This window comes from Chiloscyllium plagiosum, chromosome 39 (assembly GCF_004010195.1).
Source record: "Chiloscyllium plagiosum isolate BGI_BamShark_2017 chromosome 39, ASM401019v2, whole genome shotgun sequence".
Taxonomy (NCBI): domain Eukaryota; kingdom Metazoa; phylum Chordata; class Chondrichthyes; order Orectolobiformes; family Hemiscylliidae; genus Chiloscyllium; species Chiloscyllium plagiosum.
In genome coordinates this window covers 20461742-20478353 of record NC_057748.1, presented here as the reverse complement: position 1 = coordinate 20478353, position 16612 = coordinate 20461742, and the positions used below count along the sequence as shown (strand labels likewise).

The 16612-nt window shown below is 42.3% G+C and overlaps 1 protein-coding gene and 3 non-coding genes across 4 annotated transcripts; all 4 read left to right on the top strand.

The window, feature by feature from the left end:
- Window positions 1–4194: 4194 nt before the first annotated feature.
- Window positions 4195–15872, top strand: rpsa (ribosomal protein SA). Its single transcript, XM_043679968.1, has 7 exons — window positions 4195–4294; window positions 7159–7327; window positions 10347–10465; window positions 10955–11200; window positions 13083–13211; window positions 13675–13918; window positions 15698–15872. Exons 2-7 carry the CDS (start codon window positions 7195–7197, stop codon window positions 15790–15792), a joined length of 966 nt encoding a protein of 321 aa, XP_043535903.1. The 5' UTR covers window positions 4195–4294; window positions 7159–7194; the 3' UTR covers window positions 15793–15872.
- On the top strand, window positions 9150–9304 carry LOC122542385. Its single transcript, XR_006309796.1, has one exon. It is a non-coding gene; the product is annotated as a small nucleolar RNA SNORA62/SNORA6 family (small nucleolar RNA).
- LOC122542384 lies at window positions 10513–10672 on the top strand. The gene has a single exon (XR_006309795.1). It is a non-coding gene; the product is annotated as a small nucleolar RNA SNORA62/SNORA6 family (small nucleolar RNA).
- On the top strand, window positions 12101–12252 carry LOC122542386. The gene has a single exon (XR_006309797.1). It is a non-coding gene; the product is annotated as a small nucleolar RNA SNORA62/SNORA6 family (small nucleolar RNA).
- Window positions 15873–16612: the final 740 nt, after the last annotated feature.

The window sequence follows — 16612 nt, the reverse complement described above, 5'->3', positions numbered from 1 at the left end:
GGCAGCAGCACACAGTGTGTGAGACAACTCTTTGATGTAATGTTTCTATCGGACCTTGAGATCTCCTTCGGATAATCCAATATTCAGATAACTCATATTGGGAAAATCGAGGTCCCTCTGTATAAGGGAACACCACGATCTTCAGGTTCCCCTCCGAGCCACTCACCATCCTTACTAGGAAATATATCACTGCTCCTTCACTGTGACTGGGTCAAATTCTTGGAATTCTCTCCCTAAACTGGCATTGTAGGTCAACCCACAATAGGTAGGCTGTGGCATTTCAAGATGATAGCTCACAACACCTTCTCAAGGGCAATAAGGGACGGACAATAAATGCCGGCCAGCCAGTAATGCCCACATCCCACAAATGAGTAAAAAAAATACAACTCTGGAACAGTTGGGACTTGAACCTGGGCCTTTTGGCTCAGACGTAGGGACACTACAACTGCAACATAAGACCTTCAGGGTCTTCCACTTGTAGGTATTTTCTTATTCAACCTGTTCAGCGATGTTATAACACATCTCTGGAGCAGATGGGAATTGAACTCAGGTCTCTTAGTAGTATGACTGTGCCACAAGAACTCCCTCTGCCACTTCTTTGCTGAACTAATCAGACAGGATATGTCACATAGACTATCACAAATAAAATGGAAAATTGAACTGTTAGCACTATTAGTAATTAATTAATCACAAAACAAGGCCTTCTTTCAGTAGTTTCCAATATCTGAACAAAGCCAATCAATATTCCTCGCAACCAAAGGTTCACAGTACCTTATCTGTCCAGCAATGTCATCTTGTTTAACAGGTTGTTTGCAGCAGTTCCTGTTGCAGTAATGATGGGCTGTTCTCTGATAATTCCTGACTGCCCTGATTCCCAAGGTCAGTTAAATACAGTCAGAAAAGACTGTTCTGTGTAACTTAGCTCCTTCAACTTTATTTTAAATGATTCTCTCTAAGTTGTATTCATGGTTGGTCACTCTCTTTGTGGGAAGCACTTTCCATTGTCATTGCATAAAGGATTAAATTAGAAGGACAGGAAGCATAGACCACACTTGCATTTCCTTAACCAAGGAAAATTAAGAGACAATCTAATTGTGGTTTCATAAATTAGGTACTAGCTCCACTGAAAGGGCTGAGCCTTAATGTTATATCTATGCTGTTCAGGGGTGATGTCAGAAAGCATTTCCTCCCACAAAAAGTAGTAGAAATCTGGAATTCATTCTCAAAAAGCTATTGAGTCTGGGGTCAACGGAAGATACAAATCTAAGATTGAGAGACTGAGGTTAAGATTTATTTAATCTATGTGTGTAGTTTAAGATTCATACCAGCCATTATCTAATTGATTGATATGTGTGCTCAAAGGCCGATGAGATATAGATTTCTCTAATTGCCAAGCATTTTAGTCTTGGTGGGTTACTAGACCATTATAGCTGAAGCTGATCTTGCCTGCTTATTTCAATTTATTAAGCAGAGAATTACTGAAATGGATCAAGAGACAGAACCTGGAACCACAATACCAAATTGGTATTCTGACTGATACTAACAATTACCAGCGCTGCATAATAGAAGGGTGGTGCTGTAGTTGACTGATCAAGACCAATTTCGAAGGCAGTCTCTTAGGATCAAATTGCTTTCATTTTGGTTGATGGATATTGAAATGGGTTAGATAATTGAATGTGATTCATTCCCTGACAGAACTAGGCTTTGTTGGTCTAATGGTCAAGAGGTTCCAAGGTGATTGGAACATTAACATGGTCTGTTCATGACCATACACAAGTAAAGAATATCAAAATGACACAGACAAGTTTATGGCATGGAGGATAAGTGAGAGATGAAATCTAACACACAAAAGAGTGAAATGATTCATTTCGGTCGAAGAATGTAGAGTCAATAAATGGTGTGCAAGAGTAGTGAGATCTGGGTGTATATGTGCATAAATTATTAGATTTATCAGACCATGTTGAGAGCAGTTAATAAAGTATATGGTATTTTGAGCTTTATCAACAGATTTAGAGAATACAAATAAAAGTTAAACCTGAAATAAAACACTGATTGACCCTCAACTGGAGTAGAGTCATAGAGATGTACGGCACGGAAACAGACCCTGCGGTCCAGCCCGTCCATGCCAAACAGATATCCCAACCCAATCTAGTCCCACCTGCCAGCACCCGGCCCATATCCTTTGCCTATTTACCCTATCCATGCCCCTCAATTTTGTAAACCTCTATAAGGTCACCCCTCAGCCTCTGACGCTCCAGGGAAAACAGCCCCAGCCTATTTAACCTCTCCCTATAGCTCAAACCCTCCAACCCTGGCAACATCCTTGTAAATCTTTTCTGAACCCTTTCAAGTTTCACAACATCCTTCCGATAGGAAGGAGACCAGAATTGCACGCAATGTTCCAACAGTGGCCTAACCAATGTCCTGTACAGCTGCAACATGACCTCCCAACTCCGGTACTCAATACTCTGACCAATAAAGTAAAGCATAACAAACGCCTTCTTCGCTATCCTATCTACCTGCAACTCCACTTTCAAGAAGCTATGAACCTGCACTCCAAGGATTTTTGTTCAGCAACACTCCCTAGGACCTTACCATCAGGTGTATAAGTCCTGCTAAGATTTGCTTTCCCAAAATGCTGCACCTCTCATTTATCTGAATTAAACTCCATCTGCCACTTCTCAGCCCATTGGCCCACCTGGTCAAGATCCTGTTGTAATCTGAGGTAACCCTCTTCGCTGTCCACTACACCTCCAATTTTGGTGTCATCTGCAAACTGATTAACTGTACCTCTAATGCTCATTAAAGAGGGACATAGATAATCGGCAGAGCTGGCAAATGGAATTTAATGCAAAAAAGTGGGGGGTGAATCACTTTAGAAGGACCGACAAGAATAGAGTACTGGGCTAATGGTAAGATTCTTGGTAGTGTAGATGAACAGAGCGATCTCGATGCTCATGTACATCGATCCGTGAAAGTTGCAACCCAGGTTGATAGGATTGTTAAGAAGTCAATCTTATACGGTGTGTTAGTTTTTATTAGTAGAGGGATTGAATTTTGGAGCCATGAGGTCATGCTACAGCTCTGATGCATCCACACTTGGAGTATTGCGTACAGTCTGGTCACTGCATTATAGGAAGGATGTGGAAGCTTTGGAAAGGGTTGAGAGGAGATTTACTAGGATGTTGCCTGGTATGGAGGGAAGGTCATAAGTGGAAAAGCTGAGAGACTTGAGGCTGTTTTTGATAGTAAGAAAGAAGCTTGAGAGGTAACTTAATTGAGATATTCAAGATATAACAGGGTTAGATAGGGTGGACAGTGAGAGCCTTTTTCCTCAGCCGGTGATAGCTAGCACGAGGGTACATAGTTTTAAATTAAGGGGTATAGATATAGGACAGATGTCAGAGATAGTTTCTTTACTCAGAGAGTAGTCGGGGCATGGAATGGCCTCCTGCAACAGTAGTAGACTCACCAACTTTAAAGGCATTTAAATGGTCATTGGACAGACATATGGATGAAAATGGAGTAGTGTAGGTTAGATGGGCTTCAGATTGGTTTCACAGGTCAGTGCCACTTTGAGGGCTGAAGGGCCTGTACTGTGCTGTATAATGTACTATGATGTGATGGCATTACAGAAGTTTCTGAAAATATTCATTTGAACTGTTCCAGGATGAAGAACTTAAGTAATGTAGAAAAACTGAAGTTGGGTTATTTTCCTTGGAGGGAAAAAAAGTTAGAGAAGATTTGACATAAGTATTCAACATCATGAGAAATATGGCCAGGTTAAAAGAAAAACTAGAAGAAGCGTTGAAAAGCCAGAGGACACAGACTTAAGGTAGTATATCAGGAGAAGTGGCGAGTGGATAGGATCCGGCAACATGGTACAGGCACAGACAATTTTGATCCTGGAAAGGAAATTGGATAATAATCTGAACAATGTACAAGATTAAAGCGCATAGAGGGGCCAACACAGACTCGACGGCCCGAACAGCCTTGTCCACTGCTACAGCGGATATTTCCCCCTTCCCTCCCAAAGAGAGGATCCAGATTATTGCAAATATAAACCCCGGGCCTCTAGCTGACATCTCCTCACCATCCCCACGGCTACCCTCGGCTGGCTGGCTGTCCGAGACCGAGTCGGTCGCCCCAGCAACCACCCGGATATGAATGTTTGAGCAGCTTCGAGCTGATTGGCAGAGGATCACGGGGGCGCGGCGCAAGGTCACCTATAAAATGCGTCATTTCCGACGCTGGGCCTCTTTTGCTGCCGAGCTTCCATACGGCGTTGTGCCGAGTGAGTGAAGAGATAGGGAGGTGGGCCGTGGGGGTGGGGGGTACAAACCCGCTGTATATACATTCACACACGCACATACTGTCCTCCCCGATAAGATAATCACTGCGCCTTAATCAAGCGTTAGAAAGGCGCGGGTGAATATTGAAGTGCTTCAGTAGGGCAATGTGGGTGGGCTGTAGGCCTCAGGCTTTGAGCGCTTAGCACCCAGGCGGCAGGTCATGGTCTGACTCGTGTCTACACTGGAGGCTGAGTGCGGGTCAGGGAGGAAATCCGAGCAGAGCTTTACCCTTAGGCCGCAGTCATGTTTCAGGGAGGGGACCATAAGATAAAGGGTCAGCACGTGGTCCTGAGGTCAAATCCTCATAGTCCTGTGTTAGTGAGCCACCCGTTTACCATAAGGTATTCCTTGTTAATTCCCAACTGCACTTGACGATGTGGTGCTGGGGCAATTCCAACATTTTGACCCAATGATTTTTACAGGTGGTGATTATATTTCATAGTAAGGTTGATGTGTGACTTGCAGGGAAATTTGCAAGTGGTGGTGGTCGGAGCTTAACGTTTGTCAAAAGAAACTGGCTAAATGTGCCTCTTGTATATTGTACATATTGCACTCTTGGTAATTGCAAAATTTATTTCCATGCTCAGTTATCACTGTTATCGGCTGTCTGTTGGTGTCAACTGTAACCTCCCTAATCGGCATGCTTCGTTAGTTTGAAGGAAATGAGTGGGTCTCAGAATATTTTTAAAGCTTGAAATAAATCCCAATTGAGTTCACGCAAAAGTAACTAGCTAAAATGAATTGGTAGAGTAGTTAAATGATAGGTGAAAGTGAGGACTACAGATGCTGGAGGTTAGAGTTGAGAGTGTGGTGCTGGCCAAGCACAGCAGGTCAGGCAGCATCAGAGGAGCAGGAAAATCAATGTTTTGGGCAAAAGCCCATAATCGGGAATGATAGGTTAATCGAGATGGTGACAGACATTTCAGGGGATATTGCAGAATGCAACATGTGGAGTATCTTCATTATGGAGAGGAAGGAAAATTCCAAGGAATGTACCCAGTGCCTGTGGTTAACTAGAAATATTTAAGGTTGTATTGAGTTTAAAGAAGAAGCAGTGTGCAAAGATGTGTTAAGTCAGAAGTTGGACAAAATATAAAAGCAAAGAATGGTCAAAAAATCAATAAAGATGGAAAAATTGAGAAAGCCAGTTAGAAATGTGAAACTTGGTAGTGTTTGTATAATTTTTTAAAAAATTGTTGATTCTAAATGTTTGGAGGGTTAGTAATGATAAATGAGGTGATAGTTGAATTAACAGATATTTTGCATCGATCTCTACAGAGGATGCAAGAAACATACTAGAAGCAGCAATAAATTTGGAACTGGAAGGGAGCAAGGAACTCTGGTAAATCACAATCAGCAGAGAAGTAGTGCTGAGTAAACTTTGGCTTTAACAGGCTAACAAATGTATGTGCTTCATATTTGCACCTTAAGAAATGACTAGTGCACTACTTAATGTATTGGCTTTAATTTTCCAAAACTCAAATTGAGGGAGATCTCAGGATTGAAAGGTGGCAAATGTAACTCCTATAAGTGTGGAAGCTGTCGTCCAGTTAACAACATTTCTCTTGGGGAAATTGAGAAACATTTTAAAAGAAAGTTTAGACAAATTCAAGAAAATCAGGTAGGGTCAACATTACTTGATGAAACAGAACTTGAGTTTGAACAATCTTTTGAAGTTTGTATGTACTGTGGTATTGAAGAAGTGCCATGTTAGAGGTTCTTGCAGAAGGTAAAAGCTCGTGATGTATGGGGCAGCAGATTGACATGGGTAGAAAATTGACTGGTTAACAGGAAGCAGAGTAGGCAAAGGGAATGTTTTTTTGTAGTTGGCAAGATGTGACAAATGATGTGTGATATCGTTGCTGAGACTTGGCTGAAGGGACATAAGGTGTGCTGATGACACAAAGGAGGGCAGGAGTTTAAGTTGGAAGGAGGCACAAAAAGATAATAGGTAGTTTCAGTGAGTGGCAAAGATCTGCCAAATGGAGTATAATATAAGGAAATGTGAAATTATTCATTTTGATAGGAAGAATACAGCATTACATTTGATTGGGTGGGGTCACAGAGCTCTGAATTTGAGGAGCTCGGTGATTTAGTGCATGAATCACCAAGGTTATAATACAGGTACAGCCAGTAATCAGAAAGGTTTAAGTTTTTATTTTGTAAGGGAATTGAATACAAAAGTAGGGAGGTTATTTCTCCATTTATACAGGATATTAGTGAGAATACGTCTAGAGTATCATATGCTGTATTGGTCACCTTAAGGAAGGATAAAAATGCATTTGTAAGCAGACTAATACCTGCAATGTGTGGGTTGTCATGAGGTAAAGTTGAACAGGTTAGTCTTTTATCTGCTGAAGTTTAGAAGAATATGATTAAAGTTGAAGAATGAGGGGCAACCTGATGGACAAAGCACGGATAATTGGAGAGGCAAGTTTTTGCTAGGTGGTAAATGCCTAGAATACAACGTAATGGTTATACAAGAGCCTAATAGTGCTGGTAACCTGAAATGAAAACTGAAGTTGCTGAATATTCTCAGCAGGTTTGGCAGTGTCTGTAGAATATGATAAAACCAACATTGACTTTCATAAAGTTTTTCAGCGTAAAAGGAGGCCCTTTGTTACATCTGTAACAACCAACAAGAACCAACCTACACTAATCCCATTTACCTGCCCTTGGTTCATAGCCTACTGTGCCTTTGCACTATAAGTATTCATCTAGATGCCTCTAGGAACTATCCAGTGGGAAGTGATGAAGTTGTAACTACATATTTCTATCTGTTTAACATGTCTGACTCTTCCTTTAGGTTACCCATCGTTGCTTTTAACGGGAAACATTCACAATGTCCGGAGGTCTCGATGCGTTGCAGATGAAGGAAGAGGATGTCCTTAAATTCCTTGCTGCTTCTACCCACTTGGGCAGCACCAACTTGGACTTCCAGATGGAGCAGTATGTCTACAAGAGGAAGAGTGATGGTAGGCATACAGTATCTGGGTCAAAGGGGGAATTTGGTGTGCAGTGTTATTGCCCAGTGCAATACTGATAGTACCAGAAAATACCAGGTATCAAAATAGGCTAATCAGGTCTCTAGTCTGTTGTGGAATTTGATAAGACCATGAATTGTGGCGTAATTCTTCTAATCTTTCTTTACCTTTTCAATCAGAAATCTAATTCCGTCATAAAAATGTTCAATGATCCTACTCCCAATCTTCTCCAGAGAATTCTTCAGACCCATCACACTCTGGAAAAAGAATTTTGTCTTAAATGAGAGACCCTTATTCTAGTCTCTACCAGAAGAGGAACTATTCTCTCAGTATCCACTCTCAAGATGTTCTGCAAGTTCACAACTCTTGTAAACTGTAATGGACACAGATCTGAACTGTGCAGTCTGTCTTTGTAAGATAACCCCTTCGTACTAGGAATCATTTGAGTGAACTCTTTAAGTAAGGACATTAACTGTGCGCAGTGTTCCAGATGTGGTTCCACTTCATGACAAAATGTTCCTATTTTTATACTACATTCTCCAATTGCACACAGTCCCTATTGGATGCATTTCCTGTAGTAAGTGGGAATTTTCAAACTTCCCATTGTGGTTTCTTTAATATTTGGGCTGCTTTGGAGAAAGGAGCTCGCCTCTTTGCACATCTGCACTACTTCAGAAATATGCAGCTTTGCTGATGTCAGTATACCCTCACAACAAGTCACTAATATCCCATTGTCTTTCGTGCTCCTTGAAATCTACTCTTCTGCATTTTCTTACTTTTTTGTTTTTCATACATCGTCCGTTTCCATTTCTGTCCCCAGGTTTCATTTGCCAGTTATGCTGAAGCTTTCACAGCCATCAGGCTGTGGAACTGATACTGAGTCAGGACTGGATTTGAACTCTACGGGCAATTTAGTATGACCAATTCACCTAACATGCATATCTTTGGATTGTGGGAGGAAACTGGAGCACCGGGAGGAAACCCACGCAGACACGAGGAGAATGTGCAAACTCCACACACAGTTGCCTGAGGCTGGATCTTTAATACACTGTTGGAATATTACATGCGGTTCTGGTCTCCTTCCTATTGGAAAGGTGTTGTGAAACTTGAAAGGGTTCAGAAAAGATTTACAGGGATGATGCCAGGGTTGGAGGATCTGAGCTACAGGGAGAGGCTGAACAGGCTGGGGCTGGTTTCCCTGAAGTGTCGGGGGCTGTATGGAATGAGCTGCCAGAGGATGTGGTGGAGGAGGCTGGCACAATTACAACAAAGGCATTTGGATGGGTATATAAATAGGAAGGGTTTGGAGGGATATGGGCTGGGTGCTGGCAGGTGGGACTGGATTGGGTTGGGATATCTGGTCGGCATGGACGGGTTGGACTGAAGGGTCTGTTTCCATGCTGTACATCTCTATGACTGTAATACCAGCCTCTGGGTGACTAGCTCACTGTGCTGCCATTCCTCTTTTAGTGTATATAGTCTAAAGTTAGTCGTTCTATTTCAAGTGAAAATACTAATTGTGAGATTGCTGTGTGCTTTAGCACCTCATGGGTAGAGTAATTTATCTGCAGGGACTGTCCTAGCTTAAGGCACTATAATTTCAGCACACTGCATTTTGGAGCACCATTCAAGGAGAGAGGCAGCGGTTGTTTTTACCTCTGACTGTATTGTGTTATGCCAACGCTATGTCTCTGCTAAGGTGGTATTCTTCAGCACCAGGAGGCAATGCTGTGAAGGTGTAGAGTTGGAATATTGGAGGAAATCTTGGTACCTCCAGCTTCCAAAGGATGTGGTGTGATTTTTTTTGCTATATTTTGCACATTCTTAAAACCCTGAGCTGAGGTCAGTTGCTGGCCAGTGAACTCTGGGTGTCGGAGATGTGCTACACTAAGTTGGCAGGTATTTCGCTAACACCACTAGAGTCTCTAACTTGATGAGTGGGGTTTGATAGTAGTTCCTGCTACATAAGATGTGAAGCATGTAATCCTTGCACTGTGGAGTTTTGTGTTATAACCTGGGAATAGTTGTGTGTGTGCATTTGGGCTAGAAAAGGGCAAACTGTTAATGATCTATTCGTTAGTTGATTTGAGGAGTTCAGCAGTGGTCCACTGATAAACTAAAAATTTTGTTCTTCCCTAGAGATACACTGTCCTGTGCAATAGCATCTATAAGGATAATTGGGTCCGTTTACAGATTCTGTACTCTCTGCCAGAAGTGAGCCATTTTTTTTCCCTCAGCTCGATCTTCCTGGGCTCCTTTACCTCAAGCCTATTGTTAACTGGATAGCAAAGAAGAATTTTCAGTGATGCAATGCTCAGCATAATCCTCAAGGATATCTGATGCAAAGAAGGGGTAAAAGGTTAAGGATAGGAGGGAATATGGATTAAACCTATCAGCCTAATTTGTGACTAATCACTTACGGAATGTAATTCTGCACTCCTCTAAGGTAGACTCAAAGCAACATGAAATTCCTCCGTGAACCTCTGCACCTCTTTCTACAACATCTCTATTCAGTTGCTTACCTTAACTCCGTGTGTAGCTCAGTGTCATACTACTTGATAAGGTTCGTTGAAGTGCTTTTGGGCCTTTAACTATTTTATAAATGCATTTCTCCACACAGGATCGTGTGGAATGCAAGGCCAAGATTGAAATGTTTTTTCCATCAAAATTGGAATCAAGGGTTATGTGGAAAAGACAGGAAAATGGAGCTTGGGATTATCGATCGTCATTATCCCTTTGAATGGCCTATTTCTGATCCTGATAATGGCAAATTGTTTCAGTTGCCTAATCTTTTCATAGATCCTTGTTGCACATGAATCATCTCATTCTGCCTTTATTGGGTTGCTTTGAAAACTGTCCAGCGAATTTCATTCATTCTGTTCCCTTGCAAATCCAACCCTTGGAGTAGTTATCCATTTCCAATTTGACGTTTTGAGGGGCATAATTAGCGTTGTTTTAGGGAAGGCAGACAGAGCCTAGGATTAACTGATTTTTGCCTCTTGATGAACAGGTATCTATATTATCAATCTGAGGAAAACATGGGAGAAACTGTTGCTTGCTGCTCGTGCCATTGTCTCTATTGAGAATCCAGCTGATGTTTGTGTCATCTCTTCTAGACCATTTGGACAGGTGGGTACAATCGGTTTTTACTGAGCGACTGGTATCCATCTTGTAAAACTGCACATTATTAAAACTGGGAGCTGGGGCCAGTATCTTGGCCAGTGAGCGCTCAAGTGTCGGAAATGTGCTACAGTAAATCTGGCAGGTTTTTCGCTAACACCACAAGGGTCTTTGTGACTCGATGAGTGGGGTTTGATAGTAGTCCTTGTCACAATTCAGCTTGAGCATTGGTATTACAGCGGAGTGCTGCTTAACTTCCAGATAACCATAAATCTTTGAAAGCTGAGAATGGGGACCTGTTGGAGATTAATAGTGAAGGGGACTATGAAAGAGTTGTCATGATTAACATCTCTGCAAAGGTTTGTTAAATCCCAGTTGGGAGCTACTCGCATATATGGTCTGTTCTGTAAGATGTTCAAATATTGCAGAACTTGGAGGAGGGCTTCGCTGGGTAACTGGTTCTTTCCGAGTTTAAAGTGACTACCTCTTGCTCCTCAGCGTGCTGTCCTCAAGTTTGCTGCTGCCACTGGTGCCACCCCAATTGCTGGAAGGTTTACCCCAGGTACATTCACCAATCAGATTCAGGCTGCCTTCAGGGAACCCCGTCTGCTGGTAGTGACAGACCCTCGACAGGATCACCAGCCATTAACTGAAGCATCATACGTCAACATCCCCACCATTGCTATGTGCAACACCGACTCACCCCTGCGTTATGTGGATATTGCAGTTCCATGCAACAACAAGGTACTGCTGTTTATTAATGTGAATTCATCCAGTGTAGCTTAATGATGTAATTTTAACTTCATTCTGAAGGTTCTGTTTCCATTTCTCTTGACAACGAAAGGCTCAATCCTGTGTTAATAAGATATTTCCTGATCTGATATGTGTATTAGAGAAGTTTTCTGTCTTCATCCAGTTGATCAGAACAATGGATGAACTAGCCTGGATGGAGTGCACTCACGGTAGGCAAGCAGACACTGGAGGCGGAGGAGGAGAGACACATGCACACTGTCCTGAAGTCGTGATTTGGAGATGCTGGTGTTGGACTGGGGTGTACACAATTAAAAGTCTCTCAACATCAGATTATAGTCCAATAGTTTATTTGGAAGCACTAGCTTTCGGAGCGCTGCTGAAGGATCAGTGGTCCGAAAGCTAGTGCTTCCAAATAAACCTGTTGGACTATAACCTGGTGTTGTGAATTTTAACTATGTCCAGAATCACCTAGTCCCGAATTGAATTGGAATGAGATGGGACGGAAGAAATGAGTAAAGCTATGCTGAAGGGACGTTGGAAGAGCTTGGCGGCGTGGCCACTGGAATGTTTAATTTCAGTGGATACTTGGCTTATTGTGGACCCATTTAGAACCAGTGGTTGGAATGTTTTATAACAATTGTGCCATTCTTACAATATCTAATCATTTCTAATTAACATTTTCAGCCTCATCAAGTTTTCATGAAAATGTATTGTATCCTACACAACTGAAGGTATTACTTGAGCAGGTGAAAGATATAATGGATGGGAGAAGGCAGTGGATACTGTGTGTCTGGACCTTTTGTTGAGGCATCATGTAAGAAACCATTAAAGGATGTCTAATAAAAGGGATCATAGGAAATCTGATGAGACCTGTTTCTTGGTGTGGAAGGCACTGCACATTGCTAGAACTTGGAGCTGAGGTCACTCAATGGCCAATGAACTCTGAGAGTAGGAAATGTGCAACATTATTATGCAGGAATCTCTAACACTGCTCGAGTCTCTGGCTCAGTGAGTACAGTTTGGTAGTAATCCCTGCTACATTGGAAATGATATGGTAATCCTTGCAGATTCAGTCCTAGGCAGTTAAGAGACCCTCCGGCTATTTAGGACTGTTTGGAGCTGCTAGAATAAATGAATAGTAATCTGGAATTTTCATTCCCAGAGACTAGAGGAGATGGGTCATTGAATAGTTTTAGGGTAGAAGTGATCAGATCCTTGCTAACAAGGGAGTCAGAGGTTTTCTGGGAAAGACAGGAAATTGGATTTGAGCCTCCGTCAGATCAGCCATGATTTTATTAAATGGCAGAGTGGACTTGAGGGGTTGAATGGCCTACATCTCCAGATTATCTTATGAGCAGGTTCTGTGTTACTTCATGACTGTGAAGTGCTTTGAGGTCCTAAGGTAGTTCTGTTTTTCCTTAATAAGGGTTTCTGATATGGCCCTCCATCCAGGTTCACATGAATAACCCTGCCAGACCGGCTCCAGCTGTGGGACATTACTGACACTGCATTGCTTTCTTTAACATTGATATGTGCTGAGGCAGCTGGTGCCTACCTCAGCAAGCAGCACTTGTGCACAGCAAGTGAGTTCTTATACAGAGCAGTGCTGACAGGAGTTGTTCACTTTGTCCCATAGATCAAGAAATAGAGCAGCTGGCTGATATGGTTAACATTCTGATCGTACAAAAGAAGAACCGCATAAACATATTCTGCAATATATTGGCCATTGTAACCTTGTGTCTTTTGCAGACAGTTCAGAAGACTTGAAAAAAATTCAAATGTTGTTGTGTAAAGTTTTGATCTTTGACTGCAGATGTCGGGGAGGCTGGGAGCCAATGACCAGATTTCTCAATTCTATTGTCTTCTGTGTTAGGGTGCGCACTCCATTGGTCTGATGTGGTGGATGCTTGCCCGGGAAGTTCTGCGTATGCGTGGAACCATTAGCCGTGAACATCCGTGGGAGGTGATGCCTGATCTGTACTTCTACCGGGATCCTGATGAGGTGAGTTTGATAAACTGGCTGGTTAACCTTTGTTTGAGAGGTTGTCTCACTACCTCTGGGAAATCTTTGTGTCCCAGTTTTAATGTTTCCACTTCCAAATTGAGATCTGCTGCCTTGCTGAGATTCCATATCGGATTTGTTTCTGTCTGACCTTTCCAGCATTGATTGTAGAAAATGGTGACATTGCCTGTGAAGATGCCTTCCCTTCTGTGTTTTCCATGTCAATTCCTAATGCAGTGCTCTGCTGTCTGGCTATCAGCTAAACACACCCTTTGTACTAAGCTGTCATTGTGGTGTTTAGGGAAAGGTTCTGAATTTTCCTGTCATTTTAAAATCTCACGGACACCTAGCTGCATTTGCATCCTTCTGGACATGAGTGTCACTTTCACTTGGAATAATGAATGACTTGTGGTTCTTGTTCACTACATCTTTTCTTTCTTTAACAAAATCAATTCTGTTGTAGATTGAGAAGGAGGAGCAAGCTGCAGCAGAGAAGGCTGCTGGTAAGGAGGAGTACCAGGGTGAATGGACTGCTCCTGTTGCAGAATTCGTTCAGCCTGAGGTTACAGACTGGTCCGAGGGGGTGCAGGTTCCTTCTGTGCCCATCCAGCAATTTGCAGCTGCAACTGGTAAAAATCTGGCTGAGACGCTGGAAGCAGCAAGTACATATGCCAAGCCAGCAACATTCCCCGCTGAAACAGCTTCAAGTGAGTTTAAAGATAACCAGCATCTAGTTAATGAATGATTATGGTCAGAATTAAGCGATAGGGGGTTGAGAGAGGAGGCAACTATTTTTTTAAAAAAACTTCAGTTTTGATCTCTATCTTTAAACTGGTACCAAGGATTATTTTAATGTTGAGTAATAACTGATTTAGTAAAACATTGATCTCTACCATTCCAGCTTGATAGCTGTGCCTCCTGAATTCAGTAGAATTATTTTCAGAAGTGGATCTTTAATATTGTTTTGCACCACAACTGAATAGAAATTGCTGCTAGATTTTGTGGATTGTAAAATCAAACTGGTCTGGCATTTCCGCCAGGACAGAATGCAATTGTCAAGAGACATTTCAGCACAGGATCCTTCACATTCAATTGTCCAGAGTCTAGTAACCTTTTAAAGATCCAATTCAATAAAACTTAATTTGGCTGAATGCAGTATGTGTGTAGAAGATATGGAGTGGGGAGGGGAGATTAGTAACCTTGCAGATAACATGAAGATTGGCTGGGTGGTTGACAGTAAGGGAGGAGGTCTTTGGTTGTAGATTGGTCAGATGGAGGGGTGGTGCACTTGTTTCCTTTAGAGCTAAGTGGGAAGGGGCCTGAATGAGGGGTGTGGACAATGTGAATATAATGTAACTCTTAGTTAAGGAGTGAATAACAAGGGGGCATACCTTTTTAAGGTGAAAAGGAAGGGCTTTGAGGAAATGGTTTCTCACCGAGTGCACCACCTGAGGTGGGAGATCTTTGAAAAGTATTTGGACGTGTCATAACATCCAAACACTGGAAGGTGGGTCTAGAGTCAGAGTTATACAGCATGGAAACGGACCCTTCAGTCCAACTTGTCCATGATGATGCGATATCCTAAAGTAATCTCATCCCATTTGCAAGCATTTGGTCTATATCCTTCTAAACCTTTCTTATTCGGTGCCCATTCAGATGCCTTTTAAATGTTTTAATTGTACCCACTTTCTCTGTTCCATACACTCACCACCCTCTGCGAAAAAGTTCTCTATTTGGTCCCTTTTAAATCTTCTGTCACTATAAACCTATGCCCTCTAGATTTGGACTCTGCAAACCTGGGAAAAAGACCTTGCCTATTTATCCTACCTATGCCCCTCATGATTTATAAACTTCTATAAGGTCACCCCTCAGCCTCTGACACTCTGGGGAAAACAGCCCCAGCCTGTTTAACCATTCCCTACAGCTCAAACCTTCCAGTCCTGGCAATGTCCTTGTAAATTTTTTCTGAACCCTTTCAAGTTTAATAACGGATGACTCCTGCCCAAAGTGTCGGTTTTCTTGCTCCTCGGATGCTGCCTAACCTGCTGTGCTTTTCCAGCCACACATTCTCAATCCCAAATCCTGTACTGAGCTCTGACCAATAAACTGGTGGAGATTTAGAGTCTTTGTCAGTGCAGGCTTAATTGGCCAAAGAGCCTCTTTGAAGTTATTATTCTATTTGTTAAAAGACTTTGGTTTAGGTTTTGAGTTCTGCAGCTCCTGGTTTGAAGGTATTACTAAAACATCCATAAGGTTAGTTGGGGTGAGGGGAACTGGAACTAAATTCAACTTGGCAATCGAATGGAGACTGGAGTATGGGATGCCAGCCTTAATTCTGAATGCTGTCTGTGATAAATCCATGTAAAGGCTGTTTGTATAATGGTTAACTCCTGTAACTGTGGTTAGTCCAGTAGGGACCACTGTTGATCCTCTGTCTTGGTGATTGATCTCCTGAGCTCAGGAATTCTTTTGCTTTTCCTTTACAGAGGACTGGAGTGCCCAGCCTGCTGCTGAAGACTGGTCAGCTGCTCCGACTGCACAGGCTCCAGAATGGGGTGGTGCTGCTGCTGACTGGTCCTGAGACTTGGGACGGTGCTGACCAGACAAACAGATCTGTCTTTGATTGAAAAGCAGGAAATAAAAAATGATTTGATTTTAAAACCTTCTTGTCTGGTGTAATCTTTGAAAAAAAATTTGTCTGCCAAGGTTAAGCTGATTACATTTCTAATTGGGTTTTCTGAGTGTGCAGTGAACTTTCTGTCTGTCTGGATTGCAGCACCAAGGAAACATCTGGAGCATACCACTGAGGTTGCTGTTTCTGTTGCCGCTTGCTGACTTCTCTGAAATGGTGGGCACAAAACCAACTGGAGTCTGCTGTAAATGGGAGGCTGGCTGAATTGGCATCTCAGCATTGATTGGTACTTGCTCTTGCCCTTTTGAGGCTGGGCCTGTTGAAATCAGGCAGAGTGACAGAGCTCTAGTTATGCAGTGTTGTCAATGGTCAATTTCTGCCCTGAGTGAGAAGCTTAATTAGTCTTAATATTCCTGAGATTTTTTAATTAGGATTGCTTGATAAATAAAATGGTAAATTAGGAACATCAGAGTTCTTTTGCAGCCAAATGGGAAAGGGGGTATCTTGATAGGCAATAAAAATTGTCTATCTCTAATTGGCATTGAAAATGGTGAGCTGCCTTTTTGGAATGTACAGTCTGCCTGTTGTAGGTATGCCCATGGTGCTGTTGAGGAATGAGTTCCAAGGCTTTGACCCAGTGATAGAGACACTAGTTAATATAGTTCCAAGTGAGAAATGAGGGACTTAAAGGGGAACTTTCAAATGGTGTTGTTCCCAGGAGTGTGCTGCCTCTACGGTTCTACACGGTAAAGGCTGCACGTTTGGAAGG

Excerpts from the sequence above, each read along its gene's own strand:
- rpsa (XM_043679968.1), top strand. The coding sequence starts at position 7,195 with ATGTCCGGAGGTCTCGATGCGTTGCAGATGAAGGAAGAGGATGTCCTT. Across the intron at positions 10,466-10,954 it reads CTTCTAGACCATTTGGACAG|CGTGCTGTCCTCAAGTTTGC; the intron begins GTGGGTACAATC and ends CTTGCTCCTCAG. Across the intron at positions 13,212-13,674 it reads TCTACCGGGATCCTGATGAG|ATTGAGAAGGAGGAGCAAGC; the intron begins GTGAGTTTGATA and ends ATTCTGTTGTAG.